Below are 23,978 nucleotides of genomic sequence, written 5' to 3'. Positions count from 1 at the left end.
TGGATGGTTATTTCTTTTGATTCGATTTATTCATGCACAGTTAACAATGGCTGGATGTTCAATTCACTAGGTGTGTAGATGGTTATCCTAATAATGTTAAGGTTTATGAGGTAATTTGAGGTGGAATATTTTTTTACTTTATTGGATCAATTTTAGAGTACATTATTTACATTGTTTATAAAAATTATTGTCTACCTAACAAAATCGTTAAAATTTAGATTTTTTAAAAATTTTAACAAATTTTAAAGACAAAAAAATATACTATTAAATGAATGCTAATTTTTGATGAGGGAATAAAGAATAATAAGCGTCCAAATGAATTATTGGACTAATCTGTTTAGTCCATTATTTTTTTTAATTAATTGGACTCATTTTATTTAACCCATAATTTAAATAAATTTGATTTTAATAACAAAATATATCTATTTAAACAAATAAACAGATTAATGCAATAAATTTAACCTATTTTGAGAGGCCCTAGTCCCTTTCGAACTAAAATTCACCCAAAAGGCCGAAACATAGGTGTTACTTACTGCGTGATCATTCCTTACTTCAAAAAAAAAAAAGGCATCCTAATTTCTCGGAATCTAGGATGAATAAACATGATGCGGCTGAATTGACAATTCAAGTTATAGTAGGAATAAAATTTCAATATGATCCCACTAAACATTACGCACTTGCCGCCGGCAAAGATATTAACTATGCCTCGAGCCAAATTATTAGGCTCCAAGTAATTTGGTCCAAAGTATAGACAAAAATATTTCATAAATATAAAATAACTAGAATTAATTAATTTTTTTAAAGAATTATTTCTTTTAATAAAACAATAAATTTTCTATAAATATAAAATCTAAACATACCACATATCATTGATTAAGTACATTAATACATGGCATACCATCAGTCAATACTACGTCTACGTGGCATAACACAAGCCACTTCAATGTATCACTACTGACTAATGTTATTGGCTGATCAATAACCAGAATAACTTATAAAATATAACTAGTATAGTAATATTTTATCCATAATAATATTACAAGAATATAATTTTTTAAAAAATTACAAGAATTTATTTACAGTCTGATTTTTTTAGCCGACGGAGACTTTTGTTCTTTATGACCATTTTGTAAATCTATAACAATATATATAAAACAATATATAATGGAAAAACCTGTTTTGGTGTCCAAAACTTTTTTCCATTTTTATCCTTCCTAATAACCTACCCGCTACCTCATCTTCATTCATGTTCTCCTTATTTTATAAATCCATGTAACTTCTATAATAATGATCTATTTCTTCCCTTATTCTCTCTCACTTCACATTGCTGTTACTAGAAAAACTTCCTTCGTTTCTCATCCATCTTTTCATGCATCTTTCTCACTTCATCTAATATATAATTTATTTTTCGTCATTAAATAAAAGTGTAAAACTATGTTTATATGTTTGTTTTGATTAATTACAGTTGACAAGATATCAATGGAAGTGGTGAACAAAGAACAGAGGCAGCAACACCTCACCATACACTTATACATCCCATTAATAAATTTATGTAGTTAGTATATCATTTAATATGAATTATCTTTTACAATATATTTTCACCATAAAAACAAATTTATTCAATACTCATAATAACATTGTCTACGTAACAGATCCAATGATCCAAATATAGGTAACAATCCTGTATATTTATTTAATTAATAATAATTATTTCTTAGGTTTTGATTCGATAAACCTTCCATAATTGTCCTAAATGATATTGTTATAGATATTATTATATCTTAATGCACTTTAAATTAAATATTTATAACAATATATAAAGGGAATAGGATAATTTGGTGTCTAATTTTCACTTTTCTATCTTAATCTTATTGATAAATAGTGTTTAATATAATTGTCGTCTGAAATTTTGGTCAAAAATATAATTATGTTACTTTTTTATTCTACACATAACTTCTACTTATGTTGTCTTTTTCTCTCTTCTATGGAGTACATGTAGTACTCTCTATCTATCTTTATTTCACTCAATAAAAAAAAAATAATGATAAATATGTGTATGGAAATAATAAAAAATAATAAAAATGAAAATAATTTTTTTTAAAAAAATAATGAAATAAAATATGATTTAATATATTGAATATAAAATTAAAAAAATTAGCAATTAAAATTATGCCAGAAAAAGAGTTCTTTAAATTTAAATTTTTATATCTGCTTCAAATTAAATAAGATTAAAAAAATAAATAAATTTATAAATTTTTATAAATTTTTATCTTAATTATTACATATAATAACAACATAATAATTTTAGTATCATACTTAAATTAATTTAAATTTTATTATTCTATACATAAAATAAATAACTTATAAAATTGTTATTTTTATTTTTATTTATTAATAATTTATTATTTATTAAAATTTTAATTTTTTGTGTCAGATTTATAATTTAAAAAACATAAAAATTAATTTTCTAAAAATATTAGAAAAAAATAAAAATATAAAATTATAGTTTTGTTTTGAAATTAAGTAAAATTTTAAGAAAATCTTAATAATTTTATTAGTTAGATACATAGAAGTTGACATATTAGATCTAAAGAAATATTAAGAATTATTATAAATAAGTGTTAAGAATAGGGAAGATATTCAACAATAATATAATATTTTTATATTCAATTGTATATGTTAATAGTAGCTAAAATAGTAGTGTCCATATAATATTACTCTTTTAAGAAGATATAAAATATTTGATATTATTTTTTTTATAATTGTTGGCAAATTTTATAATTTGATTAACAAAAAATCTGAATACTTGATATCTTAAATTTTGTCTGAAAGCAATAAAATATGACTTAACAAGTAAGTCTGAAAAATAATAAGAATCTATATAATAGGTATACATCTAGATATGTAAATCCAAGAAGAAAAAAAAATTTCTTTTAGCAAATTTTTAATAACTCAAAAGTTAATATAATGGTAGTTATGGATCAAAGTGATAAACAAAAATGAGAGTTGGAATAATGGTACGGTCATAATTAATTACGATTGGGATGAATAGAAGAAGAAGAAAAAAAAAAGAATAAAACAAGGCAGCATAATAATAATAATAATAATGAGACAAAGGATAGTGTATAATATGATGAGATAATATAATCAAAATAAAAATTAATAATCTTAAAAAATAATAAAATTAAAGATAATTAAAGAAGTTCAAGATAAGATTGAAGAAATATATTTTTTATCTATTAAAATTATGGATGGAGATAAAAAATGTTTTGGATATAAATTTTTAAATTTGCTTTTAATTAAGTAGGATTGAAAAAATAAATAAATTTAATAATATTTATAAATAACTAATCTTTAAATAATATCAATAAATTTTTGTATTAATTTTATTACACATAATAGCAAATTAATATATTTTTAATTTTATTTTTTAATTTAAATTTGTTTATTTCAATATTTTACATGTTAAATAATTTAAGATATTTTATTTTTTATAAATTATTTTTAATTATTATTAAATTTATAATTTCCATATAAAAATATAAAATTAATTTCTTAAACTCAATATAATGGCAATACATAAGTTTGGTGTCCAAGATTTCTTTCCAGTATTACCGTTTAAGGTCAGTTATTCATCTCTGAAAAAACTCCCATTACTCCACTTGGCCACCTTGACGTAACTTTCACCTGTTATCTTTTACCTCTTATCCATTTTTCTCTTCTGATTTCATCTTTTATTAATATTATTGAATACATTAATAGATTTTAAAAATATATTAATCTCATGCCAATATTAGATTTGCTTTTAAACATTCAAATACTCATAACAATAATAAGAGTAATACCCCAAATAGGTCCCCAAGAAATTTACCATCCGACAGTTTTGTCCCCCACAAAATTTAACAAAGATTTCGACCCTGGGGTTCTCAGATATCCCCCAGATACGTCCCCACAACCGTTTGATCCGGTTAAAGTGGTGACGTGTCAGGTTAACTGTGACATGTCACCTTTAGGACATTTTGGTCCCCATCCACGCTGGACAAAACGACGTCGTATTGGAACCAGGGACAAAACGACGTCGTTTCGGGGAGGACAAATTCGTCCCCACTTAGACAGAGAATGCAAATGGCGCCGTTTTCATGTTGGGAACCTATTTGTCTTATAATAGTATCTTAGGGAACCTATTTAACCTATAACTCGTGATGTTAAAAGAAGCTATATTTACTTCAACGCAAACCTTAAAAACACATTGACATTGGTCTGTTCATTTATCAAAATGGTAACATAAACCTGAGAACCCAAACATGTTAACCACACAAATATTTGGCTTCAATAACAACACAAACCAAATCAAGTCAAAAGAAGGTTTATTTTCTTCAACATAAACTAAACGAACCATTATAAACAACATAACGTCTTCTTCCTCCAACATAACAAAAGGTGGTAACATAACTAAAACAACTTTCACACTAATTCTTAGAAGCATCATTTCTTGAAAGACTGGTTCAACCCTCGTGTTGGAATGAATTTGTGTGAACCAGTCTTTCAAGAAATGATGCTTCTAAGAATTAGTGTGAAAGTTGTTGTCTTTGTTATGTTACCACCTTTTGTTATGTTGGAGGAAGAAGACGTTATGTTGTTTAGAATGGTTTCGTTTAGTTTATGTTGAAGAAAATAAACATTCTTTTGACTTGATTTGGTTTGTGTTGCTATTGAAGCCAAATATTTGTGTGGTTAACATGTTTGGGTTCTCAGGTTTATGTTACCATTTTGATAAATGAACAAACCAATATCAATGTGTTTTTAAGGTTTGCGTTGAAGTAAATATAGTTTCTTTTAACATCACGAGTTATAGGTCAAATAGGTCCCCTAAGATACTATTATAAGACAAATAGGTCCCCAACATGAAAACGGCGCCGTTTGCATTCTCTGTCTAAGTGGAGACGAATTTATCCTCCCTGAAACAACGTCGTTTTGTCCCTGGTTCCAATACGACGTCGTTTTGTCCAGCGTGGATGGGGACCAAAATATCCTAAAGGTGACATGTCACAGTTAACCTGACACGTCACCACTTTAACCGGATCAAACGGGTGTGGGGACGTATCTGGGGGATATCTGAGAACCTCAGGGTCGAAATCTTAGTTAAATTTTGTGGGGACAAAACTGTCCGATGGTAAATTTCTTGGGGACCTATTTGGGGTATTACTCTAATAATAATAAAATTGGTCCAAATCCAAGTAATAGATACAACAGTGATAATATTAGTGGGTATAAATTATCATTTTTTAAAAGCTTTAATTCATGCTTAGTAAACTTTCAATTATTTCTAATATACTATGTTACATATATCTATAATACAGTGTATATGATTGTTAATTGTTCACTTAAAAAATTTACACTATTAATTTAATATTTAAATTTTTTTATTATGGTACTATTTTAATGTACTCTAAATTTTTATTATGTATTTATAATTTTAATAAAAGTCATTCTTAAAAGAAATATTAATCTTATTTTTTATTTTTTTTTGTCCAGCCAATATTAAATCATTTATATTAAAAGATTTACGCAATTCAAAAAAATTATTTATATATTAAAATTTATTTTTAAATATTTAAGTATTAGAATTGGTCCAAATAATATACTGAATGATGATAACATTGGTTAGTTGTGTATATATATTCCATTAGTTTGTTAATTTTATCTTTTGAATTATTTTTTATTATGGTATTATTTTAATGTATTCTAATTTTTTATTGTGTATTTATAATTTTAAAAAGAATCATTCTTAGAAGAAATATTAATTTTATCTCTTAATTGTCACAAAAAAAAATTTATCTCTTAATTTTTTTAGCTCTAACAATATTAAATAATTTATATTAAAATATTTAGATAATTCTAAAATTATTATTTATACAAAGAAAATATGAGAGTTTGAAGTTCCATTCTTTTTTCTATTTAGTGAGTTCTACTTAGCAGTTATGGTATAAAATATTTATTTAAAAATATTGGTAATTTTTTATTTAATTTATACGGTAAATAATAACGTTTTATGTAATTTTATTTTGTTTAATATCTAATAAATTTAGATTCGAATTTTCTTTTATTCTTTTCCAATTGAAATAGTCCTATTGCATGATTAATAACTTTGATTTCTATTATAATAACTATTTTTTTCTACTATTTTCTATTTACTATTTTCTTATTCTAATAATAATTGTTCCATATAGAGAAGTGCATCCTGAATTAGAAATAGAAGTAAAAAAAATTGAAAAAAAAAGTGAAACAAATTAAAAGGTAAATTAATAGAATAAAAGAATTGAAGAAGAAGTTACATATGATTTTTGTATAACCGTTGTTGAAATAGAGATGAAAATGAGATAGAGAACACTAAAATTTTGAAGTGAGTTATACTCTGTAAACTATGTGCAAATGTGCAATCACTCTCCTTACAATAGTAGTTGTGGTATTAAATATTTATTTATTTATTTTTAAAAATCTAATTTTTTTTAATTCTAAAGGTATTGGTATTTTTTTATTTAATTTATAGTGTTAATAATATTTTATTTTATTTAATACCTAATAAATTTAGATTCGATTTTTTTGCACAAGGTTGAATTAAAATAGTGCTATTGTACCATTGACAATTTTAATTTCTGTTATAATAACTATTTTTTTCTACTATAAAGTTACAGGTTAAATATTTTTTAATTTAATTTATACTGTAAATAATAATATTTTATTTCATTAGTTACCCAATAAATTAAAAGAGATATAAGAGTTTGATATCCAATTATTTTTTTCATTTTACTTCTATCACTATAATCCAAAACAACCGATACAGTTGTTATTATTTCTACCATCATAAGAGCAGTCCAAAATAACACATATGTAGTTATCATTATTATAACACATATGTAGTTATCATTATTTCTACTATCATAAGAGCAGTTTGTTCGTACTATCTCATATATATTATTTCGTACTCTTTTATTATATTATTATCGTTATTTATTTTTTATTTTTATTATCACTCTTTTCTGATTTTTTTTCTATTTATATTGATATGGACGTTTATTATAAAAATAAAATTTTCAAAACCAATAAAAGGTAAAAGTATATCTTAGTTGGGATGTATTATTATTTAATGCTAAAATAATATATAAAATACTATTAAGATATATTGTGATACATATATACAATAAATGATAGGAAGAAGGATTCTAACCGGTATAGAGTATATGAAAGGATAATCAATTCATTGTATCAACGAGACCAATAAACAATAAATTAAGTATTACTATATTAACGACCGTGACAATTGTATTGATGATACATATTTTTATTTTAATATTAATAATTAAACGTGATATTAAATCAGGTTCGTCTACTCAAAATTTATTCTATTGGTTGGAGAGATACCATTAAAGCAAACAAAACTCATCAGGAAGATAATAAAAAGAGAAATATTGGATCAAAAGAATAAAAAATAATGAAATAAATTTTTATTATATAATAATAATACTATCTATTTTGACGTATATACTAATTATGTTAAAAATTTAACTTTTTTTTTTCAGCCATAAATTTAGAAGTGCACAACTAGCTCATTTTGGTAACAAACAATAATATAAATTCCTAATAAATAAGATGTAATGTCATATATAAACTAAGACTAATATCATTTTTTTTGTTTTTTAAAAAATTCAGTGCAAAACAAGATATCTCAATTCTACGGATTTTAATTGAATTAATTGAATTCGTCCCTATAATAAGGAATCAATTTAATTAAATAATCTTAAATCGTTTATATAATTATTTTTATGGTAAAAAAATGTGACAAATTTTCAAGACTCAAGAAATTATTAATAAGGAGATGTATGATGAATTACGAAATTTTTTATTCAAATACACAATTTTTATATTCTCCTATTTTATTTATTGATCATTCTTATAGTTTGATATTTAAAAACAAAAAAGACAAGCATTCTCATTTCTTTTGTTTTTTCACTATTTATAGGAAAAAGAAGCCTCTTTAGATCCAAATTCATATTTTGGCCTACCACTTTAAAAAATGAAGACAAATATAAATATCCATAATATTTAAGTAAAATTATCTTTTACAAATAACTAACATGTATTTTGATTTATATATACTCTTTTTGAATCAGGATAATATTATTATCATTATTTTTTTAACTATATTTTTTTTTGATAATATATATATCTCTTTATTTGGTGCTTTTATAATTTAACATTTTAAAAGTTTTTTATAGTAATTTTAAAGTAAAAAAATATGATATAAATAAGGTCACGTTAATATTAAAATAATGACAAAAATATTTATCTAATAAATTTAAAAAATAAATAATATATTAACAAAAAAAATTTTAAAAAATAATAAAAAAGCGACTGAACATCGTGCCTATTAAGCCGCTAGTATAATTTAATGCTATAAATTTTTTGCATCATAATCTATAATATTGTAAAATTTCAATGTTTAAAATAATGCAAATATTTAAATAACTACTAGTTTTTACTCAGTATACAACTACCGACCTTCTTTGATATGCATGATAAAGAGAAATTACCATAAAATTTTCAAAAAATTAACGGAACAATTCCTCTTTATTTATGTTTAATCTGAAGGATGTGTTCAATTTTTAGACTCTCGCCTTTCGGTGTCCATAAAATGTTGAACAATACATTCAGTTCATATAGTCGTACATAAATGTCTATTTTGAATATAGAAATTGTTGCAATTGTTCAAGACCAAAAAAAAGAAAGTTATCAATTTTAGATTCCTATACTTCTAAAACATTTTCGTCGAGCTTTAGAAATATTCCCGACTATTTTTTTTTTATTTACAATACTTCAAGAAAAGCTTCTATAAGACATTAAATATACCTAAAAAATTATAAGTATTTCCATGATAGGACAGCCATGAGCTTCGACACTTGAAAGGAAAAAAAAATTGCTTAAAGAAGGCTCATTTAAGTTCGAATTAAAAGATATAAAATCACATGACATAAACAGCAAGACTTAAATAATGTTACGCCATTTCTTTTTCCTTTCACGAACACAACCCTAATCTCCACTTGTGTTGACAATAAGAATTGGAAAGAACAAAAGATTTGCTGTAAACCTTTAAATAAATTTTACTCAAAGCAGCATATGCAGGATACAAAATTTATGCTACCAAAAGTAAGCAGGTTAATGCTCACTTTGATCTCCATAGGTACACGCGTCAGTCATTTTAGTTCTCATTGATTTTAACGAGTCAAGTAAAATGATTCACGCGTGTACATGGAAGAACCAAAGTAAGCATTAACCTGCAAAAAAATCATTGTGTAAACTAATTTGTGCATGCTTTCCGTGCTCGGCTAAATTTCTAAATTTATCTATAACTTGTGTGTGTAAGCCTTAACTCCATGTGTATGTTAAATTTCAATTTTGACCTTATCAAATCGATTAGTTCCGATTTCATCGCTGGAATACTTTTCTTGGCATGATGGAAATGTAGCACAGCAGGAAGAAATGTCGATTCCGGCCACCTCCATAGCATTGCAGACCCATTCAGGAACATCACCTTTGGGAAACTGCAGTAGAAAGGTGTGAGAAGATTTAATAACAGTCAACAAATATTTTTGATAGTTTGAAAAAGATGATGTTGGTAAATATCTTTCAATTCAAAGATAAATATTTAAATTTCAAACATACAAACATTAACATGAATGCAGATGAAAATAATGAAATGAAGTATTAAATACCATTGTTTGTAAAAAGTCACATACAAACCTACAAAAAAATAAAAAGTAAAAGGGTTAGTGGCATATAGGGAGGCTTTGAACTTCTCAAGGGGAAAAAGTTATAATTAATAATAGAAGAGAGATCCAATGATAGGAACACGTAATTAAATATAAGCATACTTTGGGAACCTTCCCTCAACTATTGATGTGTGTAAATTCCTGCTAAGCTGCAAATTTAAAAATACAAGGACTTTAGTTGAACATGTATATACATATACTGATCATTAATTTATAAGCAAAATTTTATATAATGTAGAGTTTTCTACCCGCATCATGTAATATAAATTATGATATGATAGAAGCTGAGACCCCATGGCGTCTTTAGTGACAAGGCAATGGATGTAGGCCCTGGTGTAGTTCTTGCAAACCTATGAGGAAAAAATAAAAAAATAAAAAAATATGCCAATTTCGTCAAATAATTCATCAAATAAAGAAGTACCCTCTCAGAAGCATACCATACAAGGGCAGGTAGGATCAATTGGTCGAGTATCATCAGCCATGGCTCTGTGTTTTAGTTTTAGTACTCCCTACAAACATACCGCAAAGAATTTTTAAAATCATGCGGATGCATCAACAAGTGGACTATGATGGCAGGAAAAAATTATAAGGTTATGTTCAGCTAGATGGAAAAGAGGGGCTACATTTTGTGGTGCTAAATTTTAAAGGAAGAAAGAAAAATTTTTCAGAGTAAAATTCACTAATCCTACGGATAAATTTTACTTTATATTTGACTAGGGTAAATGTTTGCCCCCGTTTAGTGAATTGCATATTTGAGCTCTTGAGAATTTTTATTTTCTCTGTATACCAAACAACTTGTAATTTTAAGGAGATAATATTTTCCTCCTTTAATTTTTATTCCATAAAGTTTTGTTCCCAAAAATTTTAATTGTAACATAGCCTAAATTGTCCATAAAATGGAAAAAGATCACCTCAGGAATAAGGGCAGTCCCAAAACGTGCTGTACGGGTGGGGTAGACACAATCATACATGTCTGCACCCAAAGCACTACAAACAACAATATCAAGTGGATAACCAACTCCCTGGAACAAGTACAAGCAAATGGTATGAAATTGATTTAATTTGAAATGTATATCAAAGTAATGGCTGCTATGATGAAAGTTATTCTGACCATAACGTATCGTGGTTTATCCTCTGGCAAAGCAGCAGTGCACTGAGCAACAACTCGCCAAAACGAATCTTTGTCTTCGCCTCCTGCAAGACCACCAATAGCATAGCTGTGACAAAAGAAAATTATATTAAGCTCCTTAGCAGCATTACGAAACTATTGATTCCACATGTCCTCCTTTATTTCACAAGGTTACTTCTAATTGTAGTATGTCAATGAAAGAAGACCTTTATCTATTCATGCATATTTTTGGAATGCTATACTATTTTTCTTCACTCTTTTGATAAGTACTAGATACCAGATCAACAATCCTAGTTTTTCTTTTCTTTTGTTATACACATTAAATTGTCTCGAGTTAGTTTAACTCACAATTTATAGTTTAACTTTAAGATATTACACACTAATGATTCATGAATAATATGACCAAGCCCATTTTGTGTGGTGCCTAAACAAAAGAGACTGGAGCTGACATTCAAACCAGCTAGTATTGTATACTGTCTAGTATAGTTCTAAAAGACAGCACAAAATAAATAGATAACATTAGAAATGGCAATATGCTTGAAACCACAAAATAGACTATATGACTAAATAAACTTACGCTTACCCAGGCAAGTTGCGGTCTACCAAACCTTTGACACAGATGTCCCTGAGTACAGCATATTGCAAATTATAAATTTATAGTTAGTTACTTGTTTCACAACATCCACATTGATAATAGGAAGAACATCATGGTTTGTGCTAAAATTTACCTCAACTCAGGATCTAAACCACCTTGTACAATACCAAACAAGTTCTGATCGTGAGGTCTCTTGTGGGCTGTTAACAGAAGGAATGTCCATTACATTTAGCATTGGAAACAACCAAAGACTTAAATGATACACTTCAATAACATAATTACCTGTTATGCATCTGTCTATCCATCTAAGCGTTCGATACATAGCTTCCTCAATTCTTGGACCAGTAATGGTGGTCTTTACGACATCATCCAAAGCCATAATAATATCTGCTCCAATTCTATTCTGTACAATTTATGACGAACATAAGAAAGAAAAATCAATTTTCTTAAAATATATTGTTACAGTTTGCTAGCCGTAAGCTCCAACCAAAAACTCCAGAAGCAGGTACAAGAAACCAGAAATTATTGAAGGCATCAAGAAAACGTGCATAAGAACAACGAATCAATTTCCAGTGCTATACTTTGTAGTCAGTACTACAATCTGTTATGCATTGTCACTTGCAATTTTCTATGAGGCTTAAATTATAAACATTAATCGAATATCTAATAAAAGATCATCTTTCTCAATTTGGAAATACTATATTGGGAATAACTATAACTTAAAACAAGAATTCAATGAACAACTTCTATCTGAAAGCAAATCATAATATGTGGAGTCCTAAAAGTTTTCAAATTTTAAATAAACTATCAAGTATTGATTGAAAGAAACATATGGAGGAAAAACAATTAATCTACATACTTGTATCTGAATTGATTCTTCGGGTGTAAGAAGCATTGGCTTGCCATCCACCGGTGACTGAAGCAAGAAAATAATTCTATAGTTACAAATAACAGAATTTCATTGTAGATTACAATTGTAACCTTTTCTTATTATAATTTTTTGTCTTGTCTTAAAATGGAAAAAAGGTTCGATACAAACTTGCCTGTGAAACTTGAAAATAATATATACCTGAAATGTCACACCTTCTTCTGTGATATCAGCAAGATGCAACAATGAGACCTAAAACATTAGTGAGGTAGATTGGTAAGATTTTTAACAAAAAATATAAATGATTTTTTTCAACATTATCCCTGAATATAGTTATCAATTAGCAAAAAGATAATACAGATTCACTTCACACAACAAGTTTAGCTCCAATGTCATTTTTTTTGGTCCTGCCTAAGTGCCTATCCACACAGCCTTAAGCTTCTTTCTGTTATAACCTTGATTACTTTCAATACTTCTCTTAGTATGATCAACATCATTCTTCACTTTGAAGTGACATTATACTATAACTTTTGATTCTGATACAGATAAACTTGTACAAAGGTTGAAGACAGAGACAATAATAAGAAAAAACACAAGCCACAAACAATGCTGTGGCATGAAAAATTATCAGACAAAATTAGTATGCAACAGTATTACTTGATGGAACCCGATGATAATAATATAATTACTAGAATGCTCGAAATTACAACAGTAAAAGGAAAAAGTATATATTAAGTCAAACAACAACCATTTGAAAGCCACCAGAGTCTGTAAGCATAGCCCGTGGCCAGTTCATAAAATTGTGAAGACCACCAGCTTCTTCGAGAAGCTCGGAAGTAGGTCGAAGGGCCAAGTGATATGTGTTTCCCAGAATTATTTGGCAACCAATTCTCTCAAGTTCGTTATTTGCCAAGCCTTTGATTGTCCCTGTTCATTTAAACCCTCCAATTAGGAATGCAAAATTGTGACATCTATAGTGCAAGATAACCATTTAGAAATCTGTCAAAAGCCTAGGAAAGAGAAAATCAACTCAATCAATGCAAATATCAACATCGAATGTTCTATGGACATGAGTAACCGATGTCCATACTTTCCCCCAAAAACAACAAACTCAATACGAATGCAATATTGTATTATAAAAAAATGAAACAATTTGGCAACAACTTTGAAGGTGAACTTTGTTATCTTATAGCATGAAATGGCTTGAGCATGAGAATGAAAAACACTAGGAAAAAACAGAAAACTTCATTTGCTGCATATCAGAAAGGATAAATTGGAAACTCTAACCTTGAGTACCCACTGGCATAAATAGTGGTGTTTGACACACAAAGTGAGGGAGGGTCAATTGAGCTGCACGAGCACGGTTGAACCGGCCAAGAATCTGAGAAAGCAAACATAACAATAAAACTTCAGGAAAAAAATAACCAAAGAATGGTTTAACAAGTGCACACAGTGCTTCTTAGCCATCATCTAGAGTTATCACTTATTCTCTTGTATGCATACCCATATCATTCTTTCAGCCCCAGTCATCCAAAGGTAAAACAACAACAATAGCAATAAATGAATGTCGTTGATTTTCACATAAATAAGACAACAAAACTTCAGCAATGTAAAGGCGTAAAAGAACTAAAATAGAACTAGAGTGAGACCCGCGCAATGTACGGAGAGGTAGATTATTTATACTATATAGTATATTTTAGTCAATGTTATATTAAAAATATTTTAGAGAACATATTATAAATAGATTTTGAATTTATTTATTTTTAAACAAGGCATAGGTTATTTATATTAGAATTATACAAAACTGCATTTTCATTTTTCGATTTGCATTAATGGCTACACTTTGTCTTTTCTTGTAGTTTTTTTGTTTGTAAATAATTAAAAAAATAAATGAATGAGAATGAAAAACATATAAAAATGTTATATTAAATTTAAGGAATTTTTTACAATTAATATGAGAGATTAAGAAATGAAGAGTAGTAAAAATCTTAATATGTATAAGTTGTAGAATTTGAATATTTGTAACTGAAATTTTTTATAATAATTATTATTATTATGACACTTTTAATGTATGTTTATTGCATTTAATTAGTACTTGATGTTTCAATTGAATAATAATATATAAGAGTTTTTTGTTTTAATTTTTTTTAAAAATTTTACTAAATAGTGATTGGTTGATTTTCATCTTTTGCCAAGTCATTAGAATTGCTGATGTGACATCATTAACAAAAAAAGATGGCTTAAACTCATTGTGGAGAGAGTTGGTATCAACTTTTATATAGATATAAATATAAATATAAATAGATAAATAGATAGATTGATAGATAAATAGATAGATGGGGAGTTGAACCTCGAAATGAAGCGCCATGGGCTTTGTTTGAGGAGCGGGGTAGGGCACACAACTAATGGTATGTCCTAGCATGGAAGAAGAAGGGCCGTAAGCAATGGCATTATGAACAACACAAACAAAGAATTATTACATGAATAGAAAGTGTTTTAGATAGAAACAAATAGAGAGAACTTACAGAGAGAGAGAGAGGGGAGGAACAAGAACATGCGACGAATGAAGTGCCCTAGGCTATTGAAAGCGTTAAAGCTGTGGTGTGCGTACCTTCATGGCTGTGAAAGCAGGTTGGCCGGAACTTGTGATGTAGTAGAGTATTGCTAATGTTTGGTCTCAATCTCAAAGGAAACGCAATGACAATGCTATTTCTCATTACAAGATGAAAACGGACCAAACTATACCTTGCATTAAACAAGCTACGACAACTTTAGACTAAGCCTGGCCTGTAACATGTTAAAAAATCTATCACTACACTAATAATAGAAACTAAAAAGGATTCAAGAGATAACTATCCCAATTGGTGTCCAACTTGCATACTAAATTATCACAAAAACAAGGGGATATATGAAACAAAAGAAGAACCAAATTTGAAAATAAAACAGGATAAGTAAGTAACACATGCAGTAGATGAAAATAAAACGATTAAACGCTTAACCATTGTGAACAAAAATTGCAGAAATCAATACACATGGAGCAACAAAAAATAGATGCGACTCAAAAGGCTAACAAGAGCATGAATGAAACTGATACCTAAAACAGAGAACTCAATAACAATCAGTATTTAAAAAATAAAATTAGCTTACTATAGATAACACGTTCAATTAACTGGGACTAAATAATCAAACATGGACAGTTATGGAAAATTAAAGAAGTCAATGCAGATTCAAGAAAGAAAATGAAAGAAGAGAAAAATTGTAAGGGGCAGAAGAGAAACCTGTGACGTGAGGGAGAGGAGAACGGGGTGAGGGTGCTTTGAAGTGTGAAGAGGGGAGAATGAAAATTTTGAGGGGGGGGGGGGCGGCTAACAAAGCTTCATAGAGTTGAGTTGAATTGACAATTCAGCACCATTAAAGTGGGTTTAGGGTTATAAGGTTGAATTTTAAAATTTAATTATTTCATTAAAGTGGGTTTAGATTAATTGAGCACCATTAAAGTGGGTTTAGGACCGCACCATTTCTGTCTAAACTCTAAAGTAAGATAAAATAAATGCAATGGTTGGATAACGTGTTCAACGCTCGGGGGTTTGGCTTTGGGCACGTGTTAAAGACTTAAAGTACAAAGAACCCACAGCGGTAAGCCTGTAAATGTTTTTCACGTATTTTTTAATTCGGTACACCAGAAATTAATGTCACAAATTAAAATTTTATTTAAAAGTTTGTTGTTGGGACATAAAATATTATTCTTGATGTTTAAATCATCCTATTTAAGTCTCTAATGTTTCAAAATTGACTCAATGTTATCCTATCGTTAGGATCTGTTAACAGAATTGACGGCAGAACAAAATTGAGATGATTTTAAAACGTTAGGGACTTAAATAGGACGGAACTGTTGGAAAAAAAAAGATACATAAAAATAAATTTAATCTTTTAATACTTAAATGTGATTAAAAAATAATTGAATAACTACGTACCGTAAAAAATTAATATTATTAAAGGATAAAATTAAAATTTATTTCTATATATCATTTTTGTTCCCAACGTTGTCGTCCTATTTAAGTCCCTAACGTTTCAAAATCGTCTCAATTTTATTTCGCCGTCAATTCTATTAGCAGATCCCTAGCTGCCACACAACATTGAATCAATTTTAAACCGTTATGGACTTACTTAAAGAGGACGATTTAAATGTTAGGAACAATTTTGGAACTTACCCCAAACGTTGAAAAAAAAAACGATACTTTACTCTATTATTATTATTATTATTATTTCCTCACGAGTTGTAGCCTTGTAGACATAGTTGTAAGAACCGAACCGATGATCAAACAATCAGATTACTGGTTCATTGGTTTATTAGTTCAACCGATAAACCACTGATTGAACCAATAAAACCGGTTTCACATAAATAAAAAATATAAAATACTAAAAATAGTCATAAACTTAATAAATTTAAAATACATATCTTTAGTTCTTCATCAACATTTTAAAAGCAACCAAGTTTCAAAATTTAAATATAACTAATAGAAAGATAAACATGAAATTAGTTAGTACTAGTACATTAGTATCTTAATTAAACACAATAAGAATAACAATTCATAAACTAAATCCAAAGGAGTGATTTCGAAGTCGGAAAGTTGCTCTTCATGACAAATGTGGAGTTACATCCTAATTTAATTTTTTAGGAAATGTCTCTAAGGGTGTTTTTTCTCTGAGGAACTGACTAATGAAGCCTTGCAGCTGTAACATCCATTTGGTTGTCTGATTGACGTGTCAAATTTAGTATAGTTTATTTGGGTAGGATAAAAAATGTTGAACTTTCTGTTTCTTTCTAACCGTTGATGAAATGTTTCGAAAGCTCTAATTGCTTTGGAGGCAATGGAGGCTGCAAGTTATTACTTATGATTTGATCAATGCCTGAGATATTGTTCTATCAAAAGAATCTGGAAAACTGGATGGGAAATTAAATACATAAGAAGTGGACATGATCAAAGTGAATCAAACATTCTACTATGCTGTTCTCCTCTAATTTAAGGAATCACCAAATGTTAACTTCTAAGAAATTGATTTGGGAACATTTTTCTGGTAGTCTTTGGGGAATCAAGTCCAGATGTACTTTTCATGTTGTAATTTGTTTGTTACAAAACATTTATTGAACAGGAAAATTTAGTTATATTGCTGCATATTATTTGAATTACTTACTGTATCTGGCCAATTTATCACTTAGGAGATGCTTACTAATTCATGTTTTCCGTGCTTTTCTTTTGCAGAAATTTTTATTTCAGGGTAGGTTCATATTTGGACCAGATGTGAGATCATTGGCACTGACAATTCTCCTCATTGTTGCTCCTGTTGTAGTTTTCTGTGCCTTTGTTCATATTTTAACAAGCATATTCATCCCAGAAATTTTAAGTTTTCAACACAGAATAGAATAACATAGGAGAAGTGCAGTTTAAAGTTGCTGGATAAAATAGGAGAAGTGCAGTTTAAGGTTGCTGGAGAACAGAGAAGAAGTGCAGAACAACATTATTCATAAGTCATACCAGCGAGAAGTGCAGAACAGAGGAGAACTGGAGCTAACCTGTTTGACAGAGCAGAAGAGCGAGGCAACGGCGAGGGCGACGGCGCAGCAACGGCGAGGCAGGAGCAGCAACGGCGAGGCAACGGCGACAGCAATGAGAGACAGGGACGAAGCGGAGCCGCGGGTCTGTTCTATTCCTTCAGACTTCAGAATAGGTGTCCGGCGGTGAGACGAAGAAGACGACGGCGGGCGGCTGGCGGCGGTGGCTGGGTGAGTGACACTGTGACAGATTGAGGTGAGGTGGTGACGGGGAGGGTTAGCCGCTAGGGGATTAGGGTTGCTGGGTTGGGGAAAAGTGGAAAGTGGAAACAGAACAGGGATTTTACAACTATGCTTGTAGGGGAGAAAACGATTAATGTCTGACTGTATTTGAAGTTCGTTTTTTGATGGATATGAGATTGACTACAAAATTTATGGCACATATTATTATTATTATTATTATTATTATTATTATTATTATTATTATTATTATTTCCTCACAAGTTGTAGCCTTGTAGGGGAGAAAACGATTAATGTCTGACTGTATTTGAAGTTCGTTTTTTGATGGATATGAGATTGACTACAAAATTTATGGCACATATTATTATTATTATTATTATTATTATTATTATTATTATTATTATTATTATTATTATTATTTCCTCACAAGTTGTAGCCTTGTAGGGGAGAAAACGATTAATGTCTGACTTTATTGAAGTTCGTTTTTTGATGCATGGATATGAGATTGACTACAAAATTTATGGCACATATTGTTATTCTAAAAATTGAATTTGGAATATAATAATTAAATTAAACAACTTAAACTCCCCCAAGTTAGAGTAATAGGGAACAATCTAATCGGTTTAGTTAACCAAAGTACCAAACTCCACTTTTTAATTTGAATATGGAAGTAAAAGTGGTGTTAGACTCGGACATGAGGGATACAGGTGCTTCATAGCGATGTGGTGTCAGTGGAACAACTCGGAGGATCCGAGTTGTGTTGGATATTCCATTTCATAATAAAAATGACAACAACAAACAACTCGGAGGGTCCGTTTTCTAACTTTCGAAATTCATATTTGTCCAACCACAAGTCGGACCATGCGATTTCTTAAGCAAAATTTTAAAATCAAACAACTCGCATGGTCCGATTTATGTACTCTGAGTTTTTTTAATTTTTTTAACACAAATCGGACCCTCCGATTTGTGTACTCTGAATTTTTTCCACTTTTTTAAACACAAATCGGATGGTCCGATTTGTGTACTCCCACAATTTTAAAAAACACAAAAAATTACCATGTTAAAGTATATCACTTATTTTGTTTCCATATCAAAATTTTTTAACCACCAAACTCTTTGCATCGAATTAGGGTTATCATGCATAGTCACTTCTTAAAAGTCATAAACATTTTATGTAAGAGAGAAGTGATGATTATTCTTTTGTATTTAACTGTGCTTCGGACAAAAAAATATCTATATCACATTTCTATTTGAAACTTTTTTATTTATAATTAAATATTTTGGGATGTTTATTCTGCATCACATTAATAACTAATTTGTGTAGAATTATCATATGATTTTTGAATATAAAAAACTCAAAACCACCATTCATGAGCCATAAAATTATTCAATATCCATATCCTACATAATGTACAAATAGCCATAGATAGTGACATAGTCAAAGATTGGCACTCCATAATGCATGAGAGATTGGAAGCACGTCCTCCTAATTATATATGTTTATTTGGTATTATTATTACTAATATTATTTACTTCATCCCATGGTGTAAGATGGGGCTGGTAAGTTGATTACTGTAGTCTTAACCTTTGTCATCATATGAATGCTGTTGGTGATTCCTTGAGAACCAATTCCACTATCCTTTATACCCTGCACAAATCAGTTTTTAAGAATCTTTACCGGAATAATATTTTTTTGACTTTCATGGCTAAATAGTAAATACTAAATACTAGAATGTAGCGAATCTAACTCAACTCCAAAAGCTAGTTTAAAAAGTGAAGAATGTCGAGTTAGAACCAATCAACTCTACTATCAAACTTGCCAAAATATATTTTAATTCTACATTTAAACTTGGCAATAATAATTAAGATGGAGGAGGAGAAAGATTTCACCTGAAATGGAAAGTGATCTGGTCCGCGAGCTGGAGCTGAATTAATTTGAACTGTTCCTGTCTCCATTGCATCACTTATCATTATTGCTTTGTTTATGTCACTTGTGAAGACACATCCCTAAATTACACAAAAGGAAATAATCATGGACATGGATCAATGAACTGATTGTGTTGGAGCTAGTTGCTTCCTATAATTATAATCAACATGTTGTAGTGTTAAATGGACAAGAATGATGAGAAGTGGTAACCCTATTAATCCATATAACCAACTCCACTTAATGAAGAAAATACTTAATCCATAAGGTCTCAAGTGTGACATAGAAAAAATAACAATGATGACAACAATATTTGAAAGATATCCACCCAAAAAAGTGAAATGAATCACAAAATAATGAAACATAAATTGCAATAATTTTGAATGAAGGTTCTCTTATCCTTCCAGTTATGCATATTGTTTAAAAGTGATGCTATATGAATACCTGAAGACCAAAATCGCTAGCATTACAATGGTGGATTCCTTCTTCAACAGAATTTATTCTGATAACTGGCAAAACTGGTCCGAACGGCTCCTCCCACGCAATCCTCATATCCGGACGAACATTATCCAGCAGTAATGGCCATATGAGATTCCCTTTCCTCTTGTATTCCTGGCAGAATGTTGCCTTTTTCTCTTTAGCATCCAGTACCAACCCTTCAATGAAGTTAGCAGAGGACTCTGTCACAACCGGCGTGATGTCGCAGTCATCCTCCGGCGGACCAACAGTTAGCTTTGCAACTTTTTCGTTGACTTTCTTAACGAGAGAGCTCGCCACCTTTTCCATGACCAAAACAACCTTCACTGCTGTGCACCTTTGGCCACTGAACATAGAATATTATATAATTTATAATTTGTCAGTGTTTGAGTTAGGAAATTAAGAATTGTCCTTCTTATGAATCTAGAAATGAGGTTATATCTGTTGTGCTTAAACATGGTAGGTCCTGTGTTTAATTTAACAAAAGATTGAATTAGTGTAAAGATTTTTTAATGATATTCATTCTAGTTAAATGATTAAACAAGAATTTGATAGTGATGGTCCTTTCATGAAATGTTTTCCTTCTTTGAATATGTTTCAAGTAAAGAAATTGATTTCCTAACTATAGATTTCCTACATTACATTCTGAGTGCAACTCTTTCTCGGACCCTGCATTGATGAGCGATACTTGTGCATCGGGCTACCCTTTTATCTTCGATATCTAGACCCTATTATTAGAAATATGATCAATCCAGCACAAGGTTCAGATTAAGCAATTTGATATATTATTGTGTAGCATTGTTCTTGTTACCTATAGGAGAAGCCTCCTTTTACGATGTTAGCGGCGGCCAAATCCAAGTCAGCATCTTCAAGAACAATGCAAGCATCTTTTCCACCCAGCTCCATTTGCAGAGGAATCATGCCAGCTTTTCTTGATATTGATATCCCAGTGTCTCCACCTGTGAAACTGAGGATTAAGGTGAATTAGATGTCAAATCTTTCAACTACAATTTTTAAAACATCTGTACTAATAACAAAAGGAGCTCAAAGGATCTTTCCTATTAAAACATCTATACTAATAACAAAAACTTCCAAGTTATCTTGCATTTTGAACTATGTGCAAATTACTCACCTAAACTTCTCAAATGTGGAATTATGATCCCTTAAACTTTGTTAAATGCTGTGTTATTTTTTGTAGAAAGTTTGTCTTTGTCAGCATGGTCAGTATGCACATTTAGAAAAGTTCGAGAGATCGATTATTCGATGAGTGAACCTTTGACAAGTAATAGTGGACAACACAAAACACTTGTATGAAGCAGTTGATGAAGTGAAGAGGAAGTTTACCTTATGCAGTTCACACCTGGATGCATGGTAAGAAAGTCACCAATCTCAGAACCCTTTCCTGTGACACAGCCAATAAGGCCCTTGGGGAAACCAGCCAAATGGAAGCAATGCACCATGTGAAGTGCAGCAACAGCACCCTGTAAAAAACATAGACATCTTGAACAACACAAATGTGGACATCTTGAACAGCACCCTGTAATTCATATATAAAGTTTGAGAGATGCATGCGGCATTTATTTGATCTTTTCTTCTTTTTTTCGTGGACTTATTTGATCTTCAAAGTGTAAATTGTTGTCACAAATCTTTCTGAGATCAAACTGATGTCAAATGTATCTTTGAGGGTACAACTAACATTGCTAGTTTAGTCTAATTTTATTTAATCATTATAATTTATAAGCAAGAATAGTTGCATACCTGAGTAGGGGGTTTGAGAACAATGGAGTTTCCAGCAATAAGAGCTGGAGCAATCTTAGAAATAGCCAGATTAACAGGATAATTAAAAGGCGGAATAGCCAGAATAACTCCAAGTGGAATCTGCATACAAAAATACATGCTTATTGATTTGATCTGACATTAGGTGGAGAAACTAAGAGAAATAAAAGAATCAGAACATATATTTATATGATATATTTCAATGTGAAGGAAACAAATACTTGGTTAATGCTAATCTCTAAAAGAGTAAGTGAAATACCTTGGAAGTGAGACAGTATTTGGTTCTATCATTGCCTGGAAAACTATCAGAGACCAGAAACTTTCCTTCTCCAAGAATTCTGACTCCTTCCTCAGCACAATATGATATCAAATCCCCTGATCTCACAACCTTTAATAAAATAGCATATATACCATTTTCATATTAGAGGGCCAATTGGGAAATGGAATTTCTGAAAATGTATTATGAGTAAACTATCATTTTCTACCATGTTCAGTTTGTTTGAACTCATGAAAGATGAGTAAATTACTATTTCTATCTATGAATGTTTAGAATGCTGACAAATCTATATACGAATGAAATTAACAAAGCTAGTTTTTGTCAGCGTTCTGAATGAATTTTCAAACTAATTACACATACTTCAGTGACAGAATCTTTGGCTGGTTTTGCAATCTCCTTAACAAGGCACTCAGCAATAGGTGCCTTGTTCTCCTTCAATATTGCTGCAGCCTTGTGAAGCAACTCTGCTCTCTTCCACAGTGGTGTCTTTGCCCACAATTTCTGAGCTTTTTTTGCTGAGTCTATTACATTGTTAACCTCTTCCTGGGTACAAGCTGTCATTTTGAACATTTTCAATCACAATTAAAATTGGATCAATACTATAAACACTGACGGTGGAAAAAATTAAAATAAAAAAATAAAAAAAATAAAAAGGTCTAACCATGCTATCTATCACTTTCCAATTCCATAAACTAAAGAAACAAAATAAAAGAAGGGTAAGTAAAAACCAACATGAAGATCCACAGAATCGTTTGAATCAGGAAAAAAACAAAAAATTGAGATGGTAGATTAAAAGGGTATATGTAAATTAATTACCTTGAACCTTGTAGTGGGTGTTTCTGGTGGTGGGGTTGATGATGGGAACAGATTTTCCTGATGAGGACTTCTTCCACTGTCCATCAACATAGTATTTGTATACATCACCATCTATGATCTCTGAAAATGTTCCACTTCCAGCCATGAGCCAAGTACAGTAGTGATTTTGATTTGGTTGAATTTTTGAACTACTAATTATATTGATATTGATATCTATAGTGCATGGGATTGAAGTAAATAATAAGTGATGGTTATTTTGTATGTGTGGATTCAGATTTCAGACAAAGTCAAAGGAGGGGATGCAGATGTTGCTATTATTTAGCACTTAGTTTTGGGCCGAATTGACTGATCAGCGTGCTCTTCAGGCACTTTACAGGAACCAAAGTAGGTTGCTGTATTAAAAAATTCACACTTAATAATATTGTTCTCAAAAACCAACTTGGGTTGGTCGAGTGGTCAGCTCACTCGTCCGCTTAAGTAAGTGTTGGGAGTTCG

At 29.8% G+C, this 23,978-nt stretch overlaps 2 protein-coding genes across 4 annotated transcripts; both read right to left on the bottom strand.

The window, feature by feature from the left end:
• Window positions 1-8,978: 8,978 nt before the first annotated feature.
• Window positions 8,979-18,359, bottom strand: LOC107605417 (uncharacterized). 3 transcript variants are annotated; one of them, XM_088489285.1, is made up of 17 exons: window positions 17,995-18,359; window positions 14,945-15,206; window positions 14,770-14,834; window positions 13,707-13,800; window positions 13,168-13,346; window positions 12,621-12,671; window positions 12,411-12,467; window positions 11,834-11,954; window positions 11,685-11,751; window positions 11,540-11,581; window positions 10,939-11,044; window positions 10,739-10,849; window positions 10,265-10,336; window positions 10,076-10,177; window positions 9,930-9,976; window positions 9,771-9,798; window positions 8,979-9,599 (listed from the first exon to the last, which is right to left on the bottom strand). In XM_088489285.1, exons 3-17 carry the CDS (start codon window positions 14,785-14,787, stop codon window positions 9,441-9,443), a joined length of 1,254 nt encoding a protein of 417 aa, XP_088345411.1. In that variant the 5' UTR covers window positions 14,788-14,834; window positions 14,945-15,206; window positions 17,995-18,359; the 3' UTR covers window positions 8,979-9,440. The 3 variants fall into 3 exon arrangements, with proteins under 3 accessions (XP_088345411.1, XP_088345409.1, XP_088345410.1); XM_088489283.1 differs by having other exon boundaries at window positions 15,031-15,206; window positions 17,995-18,134; XM_088489284.1 differs by having other exon boundaries at window positions 15,031-15,164; window positions 17,995-18,119.
• A 1,169-nt stretch (window positions 18,360-19,528) lies between these two features.
• On the bottom strand, window positions 19,529-23,916 carry LOC107605416 (NADP-dependent glyceraldehyde-3-phosphate dehydrogenase). The gene is made up of 9 exons (XM_016307294.3): window positions 23,484-23,916; window positions 23,028-23,221; window positions 22,650-22,778; window positions 22,373-22,492; window positions 21,959-22,095; window positions 21,426-21,581; window positions 20,582-20,960; window positions 20,104-20,220; window positions 19,529-19,861 (listed from the first exon to the last, which is right to left on the bottom strand). The coding sequence occupies exons 1-9, from the start codon at window positions 23,626-23,628 to the stop codon at window positions 19,748-19,750; spliced, it is 1,491 nt and encodes a 496-aa protein (XP_016162780.1). The 5' UTR covers window positions 23,629-23,916; the 3' UTR covers window positions 19,529-19,747.
• Between the last annotated feature and the right edge of the window lie 62 nt (window positions 23,917-23,978).

This window comes from Arachis ipaensis, chromosome B6, assembly GCF_059453495.1.
Source record: "Arachis ipaensis isolate K30076 ecotype BB chromosome B6, ASM5945349v1, whole genome shotgun sequence".
In the NCBI taxonomy this organism is placed as follows: Eukaryota; Viridiplantae; Streptophyta; class Magnoliopsida; order Fabales; family Fabaceae; genus Arachis; species Arachis ipaensis.
The sequence above is the reverse complement of the archived record's forward strand: the minus strand, read 5'-3'. Positions and strand labels throughout refer to the sequence as shown.

What these genes read in the sequence shown, in the direction of transcription:
- LOC107605417 (XM_088489283.1), bottom strand. Translation starts at nt 15,136, where the DNA reads ATGAGAAATAGCATTGTCATTGCGTTTCCTTTGAGATTGAGACCAAAC. An exon ending in GATAGACAGATGCATAACAG is followed by an intron (nt 11,752 to 11,833) that starts GTAATTATGTTA and finishes TTCTGTTAACAG; the next exon opens with CCCACAAGAGACCTCACGAT. An exon ending in ATAAACCACGATACGTTATG is followed by an intron (nt 10,850 to 10,938) that starts GTCAGAATAACT and finishes TACTTGTTCCAG; the next exon opens with GGAGTTGGTTATCCACTTGA.
- LOC107605416 (XM_016307294.3), bottom strand. Translation starts at nt 23,628, where the DNA reads ATGGCTGGAAGTGGAACATTTTCAGAGATCATAGATGGTGATGTATAC. An exon ending in AAAGGAGGCTTCTCCTATAG is followed by an intron (nt 20,961 to 21,425) that starts GTAACAAGAACA and finishes TTCTATGTTCAG; the next exon opens with TGGCCAAAGGTGCACAGCAG. An exon ending in CTAGCGATTTTGGTCTTCAG is followed by an intron (nt 20,221 to 20,581) that starts GTATTCATATAG and finishes TGTGTAATTTAG; the next exon opens with GGATGTGTCTTCACAAGTGA.